Source organism: Leopardus geoffroyi, chromosome D1 (genome assembly GCF_018350155.1).
Source record: "Leopardus geoffroyi isolate Oge1 chromosome D1, O.geoffroyi_Oge1_pat1.0, whole genome shotgun sequence".
NCBI lineage: Eukaryota > Metazoa > Chordata > Mammalia > Carnivora > Felidae > Leopardus > Leopardus geoffroyi.
In genome coordinates this window covers 54,943,141-54,961,422 of record NC_059329.1, presented here as the reverse complement: position 1 = coordinate 54,961,422, position 18,282 = coordinate 54,943,141, and the positions used below count along the sequence as shown (strand labels likewise).

At 37.3% G+C, this 18,282-nt stretch overlaps 1 protein-coding gene across 5 annotated transcripts in view; it reads right to left on the bottom strand.

The window, feature by feature from the left end:
• The window catches only part of GDPD4 (glycerophosphodiester phosphodiesterase domain containing 4), a 173,262-nt gene that overhangs the window by 84,778 nt on the left and 70,202 nt on the right, over positions 1 to 18,282 (bottom strand). For all 5 annotated transcript variants that reach the window (XM_045483885.1, XM_045483888.1, XM_045483883.1 and 2 more), the window contains one exon: positions 17,537 to 17,693. In XM_045483885.1, coding sequence (XP_045339841.1) covers positions 17,537 to 17,693 — 157 coding nt within the window. The remainder of the gene's footprint in view (positions 1 to 17,536; positions 17,694 to 18,282) is intronic.

Genomic DNA, 18,282 nt, shown 5'->3' with positions numbered 1-18,282 from the left:
AATTTTGTCAAATGCTTTTTCTGCATCAATTGACAGGATCATATGGTTTTTATCTTTTCTTTTATTAATGTGATGTATCACATTGATTGATTTGTGAATGTTGAACCAGCCCTGCAGCCCAGGAATGGATCCCATTTAATCATGATGAATAATTCTTTTTATATTCTGTTGAATTCCATTTGCTAATATCTTGTTGAGAATTTTTGCATTCTTGTTCATCAGGGATATTTACCTGTAGTTCTCTTTTTTTCACTGGGTCTCTGTCTGGTTTGAGAATCAAAGTAATGCTGGCTTCATAGAATGAGTCTAGAAGTTTTCCTTCCCTTTCTATTTTTTAGAACAGCTTGAGAAGGATAGGTATTATCTCTGTTTTAAATGTGTGGTAGAATTCCCCAGGGAAGCCATCTGGTCCTAGACTCTTATTTGTTGGGAGATTTTTGATAACTGATTCAATTTCTTCACTGGTTAAGGGTCTGTTCAAGTTTTCAATTTCTTCCTGTTTGAGTTTTGGAAGAGTGTGGGTGTTTAGGAATTTGTCCATTTCTTCCAGGTTGTCCAGTTTGTTGGCATATAATTTTTCATAGTATTCCCTGATAATTGCTTGTATTTCTGAGGGATTGGTTGCAATAATTCCATTTTCATTCATGATTTCATCTATTTGGTTCATCTCCCTTTTCTTTTTGAGATGCCTGGCTAGAGGTTTATCAATTTTGTTTATCTTTTCAAAAAACCAACTCTTGGTTTCATTGATCTGCTCTACAGTTTTTTTAGATTCTATATTGTTTATTTCTGCTCTGATCTTTATTATTTCTCTTCTTAAACTGGGTTTGGGGTGCTTTATTTTTCTGCTTCTATTTCCTTTAAGTGTGCTGTTAGATTTTGTGTTTGGGATTTTTCATGTTTCTTGAGATAGGCCTGGATTGCAATGTATTTTCCTCTCAGGACTGCCTTCACTGCATCCCAAAGCGTTTGGATTGTTGTATTTTCATTTTCATTTGTTTCCATATATTTTTAAATTTCTTCTCTAATTGCCTGGTTGATCCATTCATTCTTTAGTAGGGTGTTCTTTAACCTCCATGCTTTTGGAGGTTTTCCAGGCTTTTTCCTGTGGTTGATTTCAAGTTTCATGGCATTGTGGTCTGAAAGTGTGCATGGTATGATCTCAATTCTTTCATACTTATGAAGGGCTGTTTTGTGACCCAGTATGTGATCTATCTTGGAGATTGTTCCATGTGCACTTGAGAAGAAGTATATTCTGTTGCTTTGGGATGCAGAGTTCTAAATATATCTGTCAAGTCCATCTGATCCAATGTATCATTCAGGGCCCTTGTGTCTTTATTGACCGTGTGTCTAGATGATCTATCCATTGCTGTGAGTGGGGTGTTAAAGTCCCCTGCAATTACCACATTCTTATCAATAAGGTTGCTTATGTTTGTGATTGCTTGTTTTATATATTTGGGGGTTCCCATATTCGGCACATAGACATTTATAATTGTTAGCTCTTCCTGATGGATAGACCCTGTAATTATTATATAATGCCCTTCTTCATCTCTTGTTACAGCATTTAATTTAAAGTCTAGTTTGCCTGATATAAGTATGGCTACTCCAGCCTTTCTTTTGAGTTCTGGTAGCATGACAGATAGTTCTCCATTCCCTCACTTTCAATCTGAAGGTGTCCTCTGGTCTAACATGCGTCTTTTGTAGACAGAAAATAGATGGGTCTTGTTTTTTTATCCATTCTGATATCCTATGTCTTTTGGTTGGAGCATTTGGTTCATTTACATTCAGTGTTATTATTGAAAGATACAGGTTTAAAGTCATTGTGACGTCTGTAGGTTTCATGCTTGTAGTGATGTCTGTGGTACTTTGTGGTCCTTGCAACATTTCACTCACAGAATCCCCCTTAGGATCTCTTGTAGGGCTGGTTTTAGTGGTGATGAATTCCTTTAGTTTTTGTTTGTTTGGGAAAACCTTTACCTCTCCTTCTATTCTGAATGATACATGAGCTGGATAAAGGATTCTTGGCTGCATATTTTTCTGTTCATCACATTGAAGATTTCCTGCCATTCCTTTCTGGCCTGCCAAGTTTCAGTAGATAGGTCTGCTACTACTCTTATGTGTCTACCTTTGTAAGTTAGAGTCTGTTTATCCCTAGCTGCTTTCAGAATTTTCTCTTTATGCTTGTATTTTGCCAGTTTCACTATGATATGTTGTGTGGAAGATCAATTCAAGTTACGTCTGAAGGGAGTTCTCTGTGCCTCTTGTACTTCAATGCCTTTTTCCTTCCCCAGATCAGGGAAGTTCTTGGTTATGATTTGTCCAAGTACACCTTCAGCCCCTTTGTCTATCTCTTCTTCTTCTGGAATTCCTATGATACGGATATTGTTCCGTTTGATTGCATCACTTAGTTCTCTAATTCTCCCCTCATACTCCTGAATTTTTTTTATCTTTTTCTCAGCTTCCTCTTTTTCCATAATTTTATCTTCTAATTCACCTATTCTCTCCTCTGCCTCTTAAATCCGTGCTATGGCCACCTCCAATTTATTTTGTACCTCACTTATAGCATTTTTTAGTTCCTCATGACTATTTCTTAGTCCTTTGATCTCTGTAGCAATAGATTCTCTGTTGTCCTCTATGCTTTTTTCAAACCCAGTGATTAATTTTATGACTATTATTCTAAATTCTTGTTCTGTTATATTGCTTAAATCAGTTTTGATCAATTTGTTAGCTGTTGCTACTTCCTGGAGTTTCTTTTGAGGAGAATTCTTCCATTTTGTCATTTTGGGTAGTTCCTACGGTGTCTCCAAATGGCAGGCCACTTCCCCCTGTGCTGTTAAGAGTAACTTGTGCTGGTGGGCAGGGCCGCAATCAGACCGGATGTCTGCCCCCAGCCCACCGCTGAGGCCACAGTCGGACTGGTGTGTAGCTTATCTTCTCCTCTCCCAGGGGCAGGACTCACTGTGGAGTGGTGTGGCCCCTGTCTGGGCTATTTGCACACTGTCAGGCTTGTGGTGCTGCTTCAATACTATCTAGCCAGGGTGGATCCACAGGTGCACAGGGGTGGAAGGGGCAGGCTTAGCTTGCTTTGCCATCAGTGGTCCCCTGCAGGAGGGGTCCTACAGCACCGGGAGGGAGTCAGGCCTGTCGGAGGGATGGATCCATAGAAGCACAGTGTTGGGCATTTGTCGGTGCAAACAAGTTCAGTGACAGGAACTGGTTCCCTTTGGTATTTCGGCTAGGGGATGGAAGAGGGAAATGGCACTTGCCAGCGCCTTTGTTCCCCTGCTGAGCTGAGCTCTGTCTTCTGGGGCTCAACAACTCTCCCTCCCAGCGTCCTCATGCCCTCCCCACTCTCCAAGAGCAGAGCTCTTGACTTTTAACATTCCAGATGTTAAGTCCCACTGGCTGTCAGAACTCACAGAATCCGGCTCCTCTGCTTTTGCAAGCCAGACTTCGGGGGCTCTCCCTTGCCGGGCAGGCTGCCCCTCCACTGCCCCAGCTCCCTCCTGCCAGTCTGTGAAGCATGCACCCCCCTCTCCACCCTTCCTACCCTCTTCCGTGGGCCTGTTGTCTATGCTTGGCTCCAGAGTCCGTTCTGCTAGTCTTCTGGGGGTTTTCTGGGTTATTTAGGTTGATGTGGGTGGAATCTAAGCGATAAGCAGGACGAGGTGAGCCCAGCATCCTCCTACACTGCCATTCTGTTTAATTCATCTGTAGCTTCCCTCCACTCACTGCGCACCGCCTTCTCCCCTGGGACCTTTGGCAGTTATAATCATTTTTATACAAACATTTTGGGGTTGTGGAATGAATCATCATTATTATATCATTATTTTTTATGGAAAAATTAGCTTTGATATACACGTGCTTTGGAGTACAAGTATATTTCTGGATGGATTATACTCGCAAACCAAGATTTTACTTTATTTGGCCTCTATAGTTGAGTTTCTTTTTATGGTTTATCTCTTTTTATTTTGTTTCTTATATTCTACAGGTATGAGTGAAATAATATGGCATTTGTCTTTCTCTGACTGGCTTATCTCACTTAGCATTATACCCTCTAGATCCATCCATGTTGTTGCAAACAGCAAGATTTCATTTTTTTGTGTGGTTTTGATTTTAGCTATTCAGATAGGTGAGGTGATACCTCATTGTGGTTTTGATTTGCATTTCCCTGATGATGAATGATGTTAAGCATCTTTTCATGTGTCTGTTGGCCATCTGTCTTCTTTAGAGAAATGTCTTTCATGCCTTCTGCCCATTTTTAATTGTATTATTATTATTATTATTATTATTATTATTATTATTATTATTCTTGGTGTTGAGTTGAAGTTCTTTATATATTTGCATAGTACCCTATATTAGATGTACCATTTGTAAATATCTTCTCCCATTCCATAGGTTGCCTTTTAGTTTTGTTTTTCCTTCACTGTGCAGAAGCTTTTTATTTTGATGTAGTCCCTGTAGTTTATTTTTGCTTTTGTTTCCCTTGTCTCAGTAGACATATCTAGAAAAATGTTGATATGGTCAATGTCAGAGAAATTACTGCCTGTTCTCACTTCTAGGATTTTTGTGATTTCAGGTCTCACATTTAGGTCCTTAATCCACTTTGAGCTCATTTTTATGTATGGTGTAAGAAAGTGGTCCAGTTTCATCCTTTTGCATGTAGCTGACCAGTTTTTCCAAAAGTATTTGTTGAAGAGACTGTCTTTTTCCCATTGGATAATCTTTCCTGCTTTGTTGAAGATTAATTGACCATATAATTGTGGGTTTATTTCTGGGCTTTCTATTCTGTCCTATTGATCTTTGAGTCTATTTCTGTGCCAGTATCATACTGTTTTGATGACTGCAGCTTTGTAATGTAACATGAAGTTCAGGATTGATATGTCCAGTTTTGTTTCTTTTTCAAGATTGCTTTGATTATTTTGGGTCTTTTGTGGTTGCATATAAATTTTAGAATTGTTTAGGAGGAACCCAGATGGCGGAACAGCATGGAAGTTTTTTGTGTGTCTTGCATCTATGAAATACAGCCAGACCAACACTAAACCATCCTACACACCTAGAAAACTGGTTGGAGGATTAACACAACAATCTGCACAACCTGAACCACAGAATTCAGCAGGTACGTGGCGTAGAGAGGTGAACTTGGGGAGAGAGAAGCTGGCAGCAGGCAGGGAGCTGCCTTCGCAGATGGAGAGAGGATGGAGACTGGGGCAGGGGAGAATACAGGAAAAGCACCTCCTTCCCAAAAGCAGCTGGAGAGAAGTGGAAAATTGGAAACAGCAGCAGGGACTAAACTAAAAAGGGAGAAAGGAGAAAGGAGAAAGGAGAAAGGAGAAAGGAGAAAGGAGAAAGGAGAAAGGAGAAAGGAGAGGGTTTAAATTCCATTAAGACTGTAAACAAGGGGAACACAGAGTCTGCAACTCCGCAGCTTGATACCTGGCTTCTCTGGTGAGAAGGGGGAATCTCCAGGAATAGAAAGGGGTCCAGGAGGTTCTTGGGCCACATGGGGAAAAGCGGTTCCACCGCTGGAAGGGCATTTGGTAGAGACTGTTGAAGTCAACTGGTCCCAGCAGACCCCAGAAAATGGCCACATTCACTGGTGCTGGAACAAGGTCGTTAAGGGTGAAGCCTGGTGCCAGATGTGTGTTGTGATTTTCCATAATCCCTGAAACGCTGCTGCTACACTATCTTGTGAACTTTTTCTGGGGTGGGCTGGCACCTGGCCGCAGTCTCGGTGCACCGGCAGCAGCAGGGTCCCACAAGCATTCGTGGGTGCAGCCAGCATTCAGCCATTGCTCAGTGAGACCCTCCCACAGAGGGGCAGAATGGGTCAAAGCCGCAGTCCTTCAGAAGTAAGGGGCCTGGGAAAACAGCCGCATCTGAGACAAAACTTGGGAGAGAGGTACTGCCTGGGGCTTGGTCATGGACAGTGAGGAAGCGGGGAGTGGTCAAAAGTTGAACACAGAAGACGGGTGCTCTGACTGGAGAAAACGCAGTTCCCATACTAGAGACTGGGTAGCTGGGTGACGCAATTTTCACTGCTCCCACGCATGCGCATACGCATCTAAGAGGGCTGCAACAATCCAACCCAGCAGGCTAGCAGCACCATCTAGTGGAGAACGGAGCTGTTGCACTAAGCCCCACCCAACTGGGCCAACCTCGCTCTCAGGAACACAGGTATCACCACCTGGTTAGTTTGTGGACTATAAATCACTACACAGTCTGACTTCTGGGGGAAAAAGAAGTAATTTCAGTCCTATTTCAATCTGCTAGCAGGTCCATCAATTCAATTTTCTTTTTTTTGTTTTACACTATTCTTTTTCTTGAATACAGGAAAAGAAAAAAATCATTTTTATCTTCAAATTTGTTAAAAATTTTTTTTTACTATATTTTTAACTTTTGTGTAAATTTTTCAAATTCAATTTACTTTCATCATTCTATTTTAGTCTACTTCAGTGTATTCACCTTTTCAAATTTTCAAACGATTTCCTTGTTTTCTTTCTTTTTCCCTTTTTTGTTTCTTTTCTTTTTCTTGAATGCAGAAAGTGAAAAACTTCATTTTTACTTTGAATTTCTATTAAAAATATTTTTCTTTAATTTTTTAACTATATATATTTTTTTGCTTTTATGTAAATTTTTTTTCAAATTCTAGTTTACTTCCATCATTTTATTTTAGTCTACTACAGTGTATTCACTTTTTCAAATTTTCAAATGATTTCATTTTTTTTCTTTTTCGTTTTTTTTTCCTTTTTCGAAAACAGAAAGAGAAAAAAATTAATTTTTATTAAAAATATTTTTATTTTTTTCCTACTATGTTCTCTACTTTTGTGTAAATTTTTTCAAATTCTATTTTACTCCCATCATCTCATTTTAGTCTACTTCAGTGTATTCATTTTTTCAAATTCTCAAATGATTTCCTTTTTCCCCCCCTTTTCTCTAATCTGTCAAACCACTTTCAATACCCAGACCAAACACACCTAGGATCTAGCATCATTTATTAGATTTTGTGTCTGTGTGTCTGTGTGTATAAGTTTTTAATTTTAATATTTTTTAATTTTAATTTTTTTATCTTAATTTTCCTACCTCATTAATTCCTTTTCTCCCTTCAAAATGAGAAAATGAAGCAATTCACCCCAAAAGAAAGAACATGAAGAAACAACAGCCAGGGATTTAACTAACACAGATACAAGCAAGGTGTTTGAACCAGAATTTAGAAATCACAATAATAAGAATATTAGCTGGAGTTGAAAATAGATTAGAATCCCTTCCTGCAGATATAAAAGAAGTAAAAAATCATCCATCTTAGAAAGGACCAGAGAACACCACCAGACACTCCAACTCTACAAGCATCATAATGGCAATACATTCATATCTTTCAGTACTCACTCTAAACGTCAATGGACTCAATGCTCCAATCAAAAGATATAGGGTAACAGAATGGATAAGAAAACAAGATGAATCTATATGCTGTTTACAAGAGACCCACTTTAGACCTACAGACACCTTCAGATTAAAAGTAAGGGGATGGAGAACCATTTATCATGGTAATGGTCAGCAAAAGAAAGCCAGAATAGCCATACTTAGATCACACAATCTAGACTTTAAAATACTGTATCAAGAGATGCAGAAGGGCATTATATCATAATCAAGGGGTCTATCCACCAAGAAGACCTAACAATTGTAAACATTTATGTGCCAAATGTAGAAGCACCCAAATATATAAATCAATTAATCACAAACATAAAGAAACTCATCAACAGTAATATCGTAATAGTAGAAGACTTCAACACCCCACTCACAGCAATGGACAGATCCTCTAATCAAAAAATCAACAAGGAAACAATGGCTTTGAATGACATACTGGACCAGATGGACTTAACAAACATATTCAGAACATTTCATCTTAAAGCAGAATATACATTCTTCTCCAGTGCACATGGAACATTCTCCAGAATAGACCATATACTGGGACACAAATCAGCCCTAGGTACAAAAAGATCAAGATCATACCATGCATATTTTCAGACCACAACACTATGAAACTCGAAATCAACCACAAGAAAAAATTTGGAAAGGTAACAAACACTTGGAGACTGAAGAACATCCTACTAAAGAATGAATGGGCTAACCAAGAAGTTAAAGAGGAAATTAAAAAGTATATGGAAGTCAATGAAAATGATAACACCACAGCCCAAAACCTCTGGGACGCAGCAAAGACGGTCATAAGAGGAAAGCATATAGCAATCCAGGCCTTCCTAAAGAAGGAAGAAAGATCTCAGATACACAACCTAACCTTATGCCTTAAGGAGCTGGAAAAAGAACAGCAAATAAAACCCAACACCAGAAGAAGACAGGAAATAATAAAGATTAGAGCAGAAATTAATGCTATTGAAACCAAAACAAAAAACAAAAAAACAAAAACAAAACAGTAGAACAGATCAATGAAACCAGAAGCTGGTTCTTTGAAAGAATTAACAAAAATAATTAAACCAATAGTCAGTTTGCTCAAAAAGAAAAAGGAAAGGACCCAAAAAATAAAATCAAGAATGAAGAGGAGAGATCACAACCAACACAGCAGAAATAAAAACAATAATATCAGAATATTATAAGCAATTATATGCCAATAAAATGGGCAATCTGGAAGAAATGGGCAAATTCCTAGAAACATATACACTACCAAAACTGAAACAGGAAGAAATAGAAAATTTGAACAGACCTATAACCAGTAAGGAAATTGAGTTAGTAATCAAAAATCTGCCAAAAAACAAGAGTCCGGGGCCAGATGGCTTTCCAGGGGAATTCTACCAAACATTTAAGGAAGAATTAACACCTATTCTCTTGAAGTTGTCCCAAAAAACAGAAATGGAAGGAAAACTTCCAAACTCTTTCTCACCACTCTCGCCATGTTATTCAACATAGTATTGGAAGTCTTAGCCTCTGCAATGAGACAACACAAAGAAATAAAAGACATCCAAATCGGCCAGGAGGAGGTCAAACTTTCACTCTTTGCAGATCACATGATACGCTAGGGAAAACCCAAAAGATTCCACCAAAAAACTGCTAGAATTGATTCATGAAGTCAGCAAAGTTTCAGGATATAAAATCAACGCACAGAAATCAGTTGCATTCCTATACACTGACAATGAAACAACAGGAAAAGAAATCAAGGAATCGATCCCATTGACAGTTGCACCAAAACCCATAAAATACCTAGGAATAAATCTAACCAAAGAGGTGAAAAATCTATATGCTGAAAACTATAGAAAGCTTGTGAAAGAAAACTGAAGAAGACACAAAAAAATGGAAAAAGATTCCATGCTCCTGGATAGGAAGAACAAATATTGTTAAAATGTCAATACTACACAAAGCAATCTACATATTCAATGCAATCCCTATCAAAATAACACCAGCATTCTTCACAGAGCTAGAACAAATAATCCTAAAATTTGTATGGAACAACAAAAGACCCCAAATAGCCAAAGCGACCTTAAAAAAGAAAACCAAAGCAGGAGGCATCACAATCCCAGACTTCAAGCTATACTACAAAGCTGTAATCATCAAGACAATATGGTACTGGCCCAAGAACAGACACTCAGATCAATGGAACAGAATAGAGAACCCAGAAATGGACCCACAAACGTATGGCCAACTAATCTTTCACAAAGCAGGAAAGAATATCTAATGGAATAAAGACAGTCTCTTCAGCAAATGGTTTTCAGAAAACTGGGCAGCGACATGCAGAAGAATGAACCTGGACCACTTTCTTACACCATACACAAAAATAAACTCAAAATGTATGTAAGACCTAAATGTAAGACAGGAAGCCATCAAAATCCTCAAGGAGAAAGAAGGTAAGACCTCTTTGATCTTGGCCGCAGCAACTTCTTACTCAACACATCTCTGGAAGCAAGGGAAACAAAAGCAAAAATGAACTATTGGGACCTCATCAAAATAAAAAGCTTCTGCACAGTGAAGGAAAAAATCAGCAAAACTAAAAAGCAACCAACAGAATGGGAGAAGATATTTGCAAACGACATATCAGATAAAGGGTTGGTATCCAAAATCTACAAAGAACTTTTCAAACTCAACACCCAAAAAACAAAGAATCCAGTGAGGAAATGGGCAAAAGACACGAATAGACACTTCTCCAAAGAAGACATCCAGATGGTCAACCGACACATGAAAAAATGCTCAACATCACTCATCACTAGGGAAATACAAATCAAAACCACAATGAGATACCACCTCACACCTGTCAGAATGGCTAACATTAACAACTCAGGCAACAACAGATGTTGGCAGGGATGCTGAGAAAGAGGATGTCTTTTGCATCATTGGTGGGAATGCAAGCTGGTGCAGCCACTCTGGAGAACAGTATGGAGGTTCCTCAAAAAACTAAAAACAGAACTATCCTACAACCCAGCAATTGCACTACTAGGCATCTATCCATGGGATACAGGTGTGCTGTTTCGAAGGGACACATGCACCCCCATGTTCATAGCAGCACTATCAACAATAGCCGAAGTATGGAAAGAGCCCAAATGTCCATTGATGGATGAATGGCTAAAGAAAAAGTGGTATATCTATACAATGGAGTATTACTCGGCAATCAAAAAGAATGAAATCTTGCCATTTGCAGCTACGTGGATGGAACCAGAGGGTATTGTGCTAAGTGAAATTAGAGTAAGAGAAAAATCATATGACTTCACTCCTATGAGGACTTTAAGAGACAAAACAGGTGAACATAAGGGAAGGGAAACAAAAATAATATAAAAACAGGAAGGGGGACAAAACAGAAAAGACTCATAAATATGGAGAACAAACTGAGGGTTACGGGAAGGGTTGTGGGAGGAGGGATTGGCTAAATGGGTAAGAGGCACTAAGGAATCTACTCCTGAAATCATTGTTGCACTATATGCTAAGTAATTTGGATGTAAATTTTAAAAAATAAAAAATAAAACAAGTTAAAAAATAAAATAAAAAAGAATTGTTTGTACTATTTCTGTGAAAAATGCTGTTGGTATTTTGATAGGGACTGCATTAAATCTGTAGATTGCTTTGGACAGTATAGATATTTTAACAATGTTTGTTCTTCTAATCCATGAGCATGGAATGTCTTTCCATTTGTTTGTGTCACCTTCCATTTCTTTTATCACTTTTATAGCTTTCAGAGTTGTATCTTTCACTTCCTTGGTTAAGTTTATTACTAGGTATTTTTTTATTTTTGGCGCAACTGTAAAAGGGATTGTGTTCTTAATTTCTCTTTCTGCCACTTCATTATTAATGTATTCCTGTCTATTGGTTTTGTATCCTGCAACCTTACTGAATTCATTCATTCGTTCTATTAGTATTTTTGGTGGAAGCTTTTGAGTTTTCTATATATAGTATCATGCCATCTGCAAATTGTGACAGTACTTCTTCCTTACCAATTTGGATGTCTTTGACTTATTTATTTGTTTATTTATTTATGTAGGCGGGGGGAGGTCTGGTTGCTGTGGCTAAGATTTCCAGTACTACATTGAATAAAAGTGATGACAATGGGCATCCTTGTCTTGCTCATGATCTTATAGAAAAAACTCTCAGTTTTTTGCCAGTATAATGTTCACTGTGAGTTTTTCATAGATGGCCTTTATTATGTTGAGGTATGTTCCCTTTAAACCTACTTTGTTGAGGACTTTTATCATGAATGGATGTTGTACTCTGTCAAATGCTTTTATGCATCTATTAAAATGATATGTTTTTTATCCATTCTCTTGTTGATGTGACGTACCATGATGACTGATTTGCAAATACTGAACCACCCCTGCATACTAGGAATAAATCAGACTTGATTGTGGTGAGTGATTTTTTTAATGTATTATTGGATTCAGTTTGATAATATTTTGTTGAGGATTTTTATATCTATGTTCATCAGAGATCCTGGCCTATAGTTCTTTTTTTTTTTATAGTGTCTTTATCTGCTTTTGGTATGAGGGTAATGCTGGCCGCATACAATGAATTTGGAAGCTTTCCTTCCTCTTCTATTTTTTGTAATATTTTGAGAAGAACAGGTATTAAGTCTTCTTTAAACGTTTAGTAGAATTCACCTGTGAAGCTGTCTGGTCTTGGACTTTTGTTGTTGGAAGATTTTTGATTACGAATTCAATTTCATTGCAGGGAATTTGTTCAAATTTTCTATTTCTTCCTGCTTCAATTTTGGTAGGTTATATGTTTCTAGGAATTTATCCCATTTCTTCTAGGTTGTCCAATATGCTGGCATATAATTTTGTATTCTTTCATAATCCTTCATATTACTCTGGTGTCAGTTGTTATTTCTCCTCTTTAATTTCTGAATTTTGTTTATTCTTTTGTGGGTTTTTTTGATGAGTCTGAAAAACCTTTAGTTTTTCAATTTTGTTGATCTTTTCAAAGGACAAGCTCCTGGTTTCACTGATTTGTTCTATTGTTTTTTGGTTTCTATTTCAATTATTTCTGCTCTGATCTCTATTCTTTTCATCCTTCTACTGGTTTGGGGTCTTGTTCTTCTTTTTCTATTTCCTTTAGGTGTAAGGTTAGGTTGTTTATTGGAAACTGTTTTTGCTTCTGGAGGTAGGTTTGTATTGGTATAAACTTCCCTCTTAGAACTGCTTTTGCTGCATCCAAAGGTGTTGGACCATTGTGTTTTCATTTTAATTTGTTTCCACATATTTTTTCATTTCCTCTTTGATTTCTTTGTTGACCCATTTTTTACTAGCATGTTATTTAACCTCCATGTATTTGTGTTCATTCCAGATTTGTTTTTCTCGTGGTTGATTTCTAGTTTTTTAGTGTTGTGGTCAAAAGAGGCACGATATGACTTAGATCATTTTGAATTTGTTGGGGCTTGTTTTTTGGCCTAATATGTGAACTATTCTGGAAAATGCTCCATATGCACTTGAGAAGAATGTGTATTCTACTATTCTGGGATAGAATGTTCTGAATATATCTGTTACATCTATCTGATCCAGTATGTCATTCAAAGGCACTGTTTCTTTGTTAATTTTTTGTGTGGATGATCTATCCATTGATGCAAATAGGGTGTTAAAGTCCCCTACTATTATTGTATTATGATCAATTAGTTCCTTTATGTTTGTTATTAGTTGCTTTATGTATTTGGTTGCTTTCATGTTGCGTGCATAAATATTTATAATTGTTGTATCTTCTTACTGGATCGTTCCCTTTATGATTATGTAGTGTTCTTCTTTGTCTCTTGTTATGGTCTTGTTTTAAAATCAGTTTTGTCTGTGGACACCTGGGTGGCTCAGTCGGTTAAGCATCCAACTTCAGCTCAGGTCACGATCTTGCATTTGTGAATTCGAGCCCTGTGTCGGACTGTGTGCTGACAGCTCAGAGCCTGAAGCCTGCTTCAGATTCTGTGTCTCCCTCTCTATCTGCCCTTCCCTGCTCATGCTCTGTCTCCCTCTCTCTCTCAAAAATAAAATAAACATCAAAAAAAATTTTTAATCAATTTGTCTGATATAAGTATTGTTACCTGGCTTTCTTTTCATTTCCATTTGCATGATAAATTCTTTTCCATCCCTTCACTTTCATTCTGCATGTATCTTTAGGTCTGAAGTGAGTCTCTTATAGGCAGCATATAGATGGGTCTTGTGCTTTTATCTATTTTGTCACCCTATGTCTTTTGATTGGAGCATTTAGTCTATTTACATTCCAAGTAATTATTGATAGGTATGTACTTATTGATATTTTTTTAAGTTTTATTTATTTATTTTGAGAAACAGAGAGACAGTGAGAGAGTATGGGTAGGTGCAGAGCGAGGGGGAGAGACAAAATCCCAAGCAGGCTCTGTGCTCAATTTGGAGCCTGACGCAGGGCTTGATTTCATGATTGTGAGATTTTGCCCTGAGCCAGTATCAAGAGTTGGATGCTTACCTGACTGAGCCACCCAGGCATCCCACTTACTGCTATTTTAAAATCTATTTTAACGTTTCTCTGTTATACTTGGGCAAAAAATTATGTGTATTCAGTATCTTGTTCTCACTGACTCCACAGAATTCAGATACAATTACTTTTTATTGAGTCTCTACTTTTCATGGCACTGCAGTCATTTACAGAAGTTGAATAAAAATCTGTTCCTCCTTTTCACTCAGATATAATTTAACAAACTGTGCAATCAGGGCAAATCTAGAGGATCATATTTAAGAATACATTCCATTCATTCAGATATGAAAGTCCCCAGTCTCTGTTTAGGACATAGATGTAACTGATATTTGAAATCCATGCTCATAAGTCTTCCCAAGCAAACTTGTATCTGTTGTCGCACACTGCCCCAGCATTACAGGTAGTAAGAAAGGTCACTGCCTAGCAGAAACAAAAGAGGAATTTGTCCACAGTTGTAGGCATACAGGTCAAAACTGGTAGAAATGAATTTCTTATTTTATAAATAATAATGATGAAAAGAGCTCTAGAATGATAGGGACTATTAAAAATAAAATTTTGGATTCTGTACATAATCTCTAGACAGAACTTAATTTGACAGACTTAGCTGTTGTTTAACACAATCTGGCTCTAGATTTGCTGATTATACAACAAGGATCCTTATGTGTGTTAAATGACCCTTCTTACTAAAGCTATGTAAATTAATAAAGCTAAATAACACAATAAAGCTAACAATAACACACTGAGCCCAGACTCTAAATAATCTATAGATGTTAATTATGAATACAAAAAGAGACTGTTCAATTATTCGGACTAGAAACAAGGCAAAAAGTTGATTGCTGGACCATACAGTGTCACATTAGCACATTCTTTAACAAACCCATCTAAGGGTCAACAGATTCTTAGGGGAATGAATTTACCTTTGTTTGAATTACTATTTACTACTGATTAAGGCAACATTATGGAAAGTTAGATGTTAGCTTGTGGAAAAGTGATAAAAATGTAAATGATTTTTGTCCAGTAGAGACGCAAATGATTTTTTCTGGTAGAGAAGATAACTCCAAAGGCATAGTTTATTGCAACTTAGTTAATATACTAAGTTTGTATCTAACTTAGCAATCTAATTTCAGCATTTCTTTGTTGCGCTGACTATATGCATGTTGGTTTGTCACTTCTCTTTTGAGTGGGTTTTGTCATCCTGCTTTGTTCTCTCATTTATGTGCTAAATAAAATTTACGCTCACTATCTAGTTGCATAAGAATTATATTTTTATCATTTTGAGAATTATACTTTCACAAAAGGATATAAGAAAACTACAGAAATGTTGGTTTTTCTGGAGAAACAGGAACTCAGCTGAGCTTTCAGGAATAATTGCCAGCACTTTTCTATTTTTATTTCATTATCGATCAGATTAACGATTTAATTTTCACCAAGAATCTAAAGAATAATAAATATGCTAACAAATAGTGATCAACTCACCACCATCATCTTTCCACAATTATACAAATCCAATGAAGAGTGACCTGAATAATCTTTACAAAGAAAACCAATCTCTTTGCTATGAAAAAGTATCCAAATATCCAAACCTTTTAAATCACATGCCAATACCACTTAAACCACCCCTGACTGCACAGCATGCAAGCAAAGAAAACATCACCCTTAAATCTAAAAATAAAGCCCCCTAGATAACCATATTTGAACTCCAGGTTTCAGGATACTCCCCAGTAGCCATAGTAATAGTATAACTAAATAGTGTAAGCCTGCCACCTAAATATGCTAAAATAAAACTATCAATCCTAAAAAAAAATCCACAAAAATGCATTACAATAACATATCCAACCCTACCACTGAAAATAAGTAAGAATTTATGAGCCATACATTATACATCAGAAACAGTATCAGCCTTTTCATCTGGAACACATTTGCCAAAACATTAACTATGGCTAATCTAATATATACATTCTAATGGAACATCTCTAGTTTGTATGTGTCTATTCGTGTATGATGAGACACACAAAGAGCCTACATACACACAAAAACCTGGAATATCAGAGTAATCTTATTATTTCCACAGATGGAAACAGTATTTATAGGCTATGTACCCCTATAAGAACAAGTTTTCTGAGAAGATACAGTAATTACAAATCCACTTTCAGCTATCTCTTCTATTAACACTAGTTAATAGAATGAAATTGAAATGGGTAAGTCTATTTTTACATAATGCTTAACACCATTTTTACATGAAAAAGGATCCAGTAAATTGTCAAGATTAATATCAAATATAAGTAAAATTCCAGTCTACCCCAATACACAATTAAAAATACCTTAAGACTTATTTTCCTAATTATAATTACCTGATAAGAGAGTTATTACAACAGCTGACTCCATACCACACTATATCTGATGCTGCAGGTGCTAGCAATATGAATGCCTGCTCTCTGCCATGCTCAGATGTTTATTTTCAAAATCAAATTCTCAAAGGATTATATTTGATTGGTATAACTTAGGTTACATGGATTCCCTCTAGACATATTATTAGCTGAAAACTGTAAGCTGTTTTGTTTTCTTTAATATTTTTGAGAAGGCAGGTTTGACCTTGACCATTTGCAAATCTGACCTTTTATTTTAGCTACTTTAAAATACTCAGGATAATTCTAAACTCTCTAACTCTATAGTTATTTAAACATCGCTATAATCTCCTCTCAGCATGTTTTCTGAGGTTGTTCTCCAAATCTATCTCCCATCTCCTCCCTACCTCCCTTCTCTCTTTCCTTCCCTCTATCTTTCTCTTCCTCTTTCATGCATGCGCACATGCACACCATTTCCACTCTTGTTCTTGTATACTGTAATCTCTGAAACACACCATCATCATTGCCCATGGTTCCCATTAATAATGATCTTTCCTCTGATCAAATGATACCTTTGCATGAAGTATTCTTTAACTCTCTCCAGTGGAAGCATTCACTCTTGTCTCTAAACTACACTATATACAGCAATGCTTTATATTTTACCACACCTTTACTAGGCTATTTATCTCCTTCTTCAAGATTCCCCTAACTCCATCCCTCAAACTGAATTAGAAGTTGCTCTTGTGTGCTCCTAAGCAATCTGACTCTAGTTTAGTACTTATCACAGTGTACTGTAATTGTCTCTTCTAGCCTGTGAACTCCATTAGGGCTGAGTATGTGTTTATTCGCCATTGTATTCCACATACCTAGTACCCAAAAGGTACACAATAAATATTTATTGAATGATAAAAAGGAGTCAAGCCCAAATATGTTTCCCAGTATGCCTCATCTATAATTGTGAGCTACTCAAAATGCCTAGGAAAATGCTATGTACAATGTAGACACACTGCAAGTTTATGAGATGCTTGGATAAAAAGGAATTAAATGACAAAAGTAAGTTGGCAAGTTCATCTTCACAATTTTTAGTGAATATAGAAAGTAGCAGTCAGACTGACTGCATTTCTGGAAAAGCCTCCTGTCAATGCTACAGTTCTGCTACCAAACGGGGATGAAATCTTGTGTATGCTTGTCTTTATTTCTAGGAGAAGCATATGACTTCGTACAGTAGAGGGATTCAGTACAGGTTTGTTGAGCTGGGGAATGTGTCTTACCCGTGACTGTACAAACCATTTGCCTGCGTTCAGAGTCGACAGGAAACTCCACAGGAAGAAGCTAGAATGTGTGATGGAGGCATTTGGCTGGACATTCCTAATATTGGTTGTTCTTCTCAGGTCATTGTCATGCATGAGAAAAGGCACCTGATCATAACTGCGGGCAGAAGGGGAAAAGAAGAGGGAGATAGGCTGAACTCAGCCACCTTGGTAGACAGGGTTCTCAGAAAGCCCATCAATGTCACAAGTCTTACTGGGGTTCCTTACTCCCTCCCAAATGAGGGTGCCTGGGTTCGTCAATTGGTTAAGCATCCAATTCTTGATCTCGGCTCCGGTCATGATCTCACACACAGTTCATGAAATCAAGACCCGCATCTAGCTCTGTGCTGACAGCACAGAGCTTGCTTAGGACTCTCTCTCTGCACCTTTCTGTCTGTCTGTCTGTCTCTCTCTCTCTCAAAATAAATAAACTGCAAAAAATTTCTTTGAAAAAAAATCCTTCAAAAATGAAAGAAAAGAGGTTGCTGGGGAAATGGCAGAGTAGGAAGCACCAGGAATCTGTAGCTCCACCAACTACCAACAATTGTACTGGCAGACTCCGTCTAATATAACTATTTTGGAACTCTGGAATATACTAAAAGCTTACAACTTCCATAGGAAGGCTTGCACATAAATCAGGGTTAATTTTGGTCAATTTTAGGTCTTAGCCCAGTAGCAACTACCAATCCCCCACTCCAGCCACATGG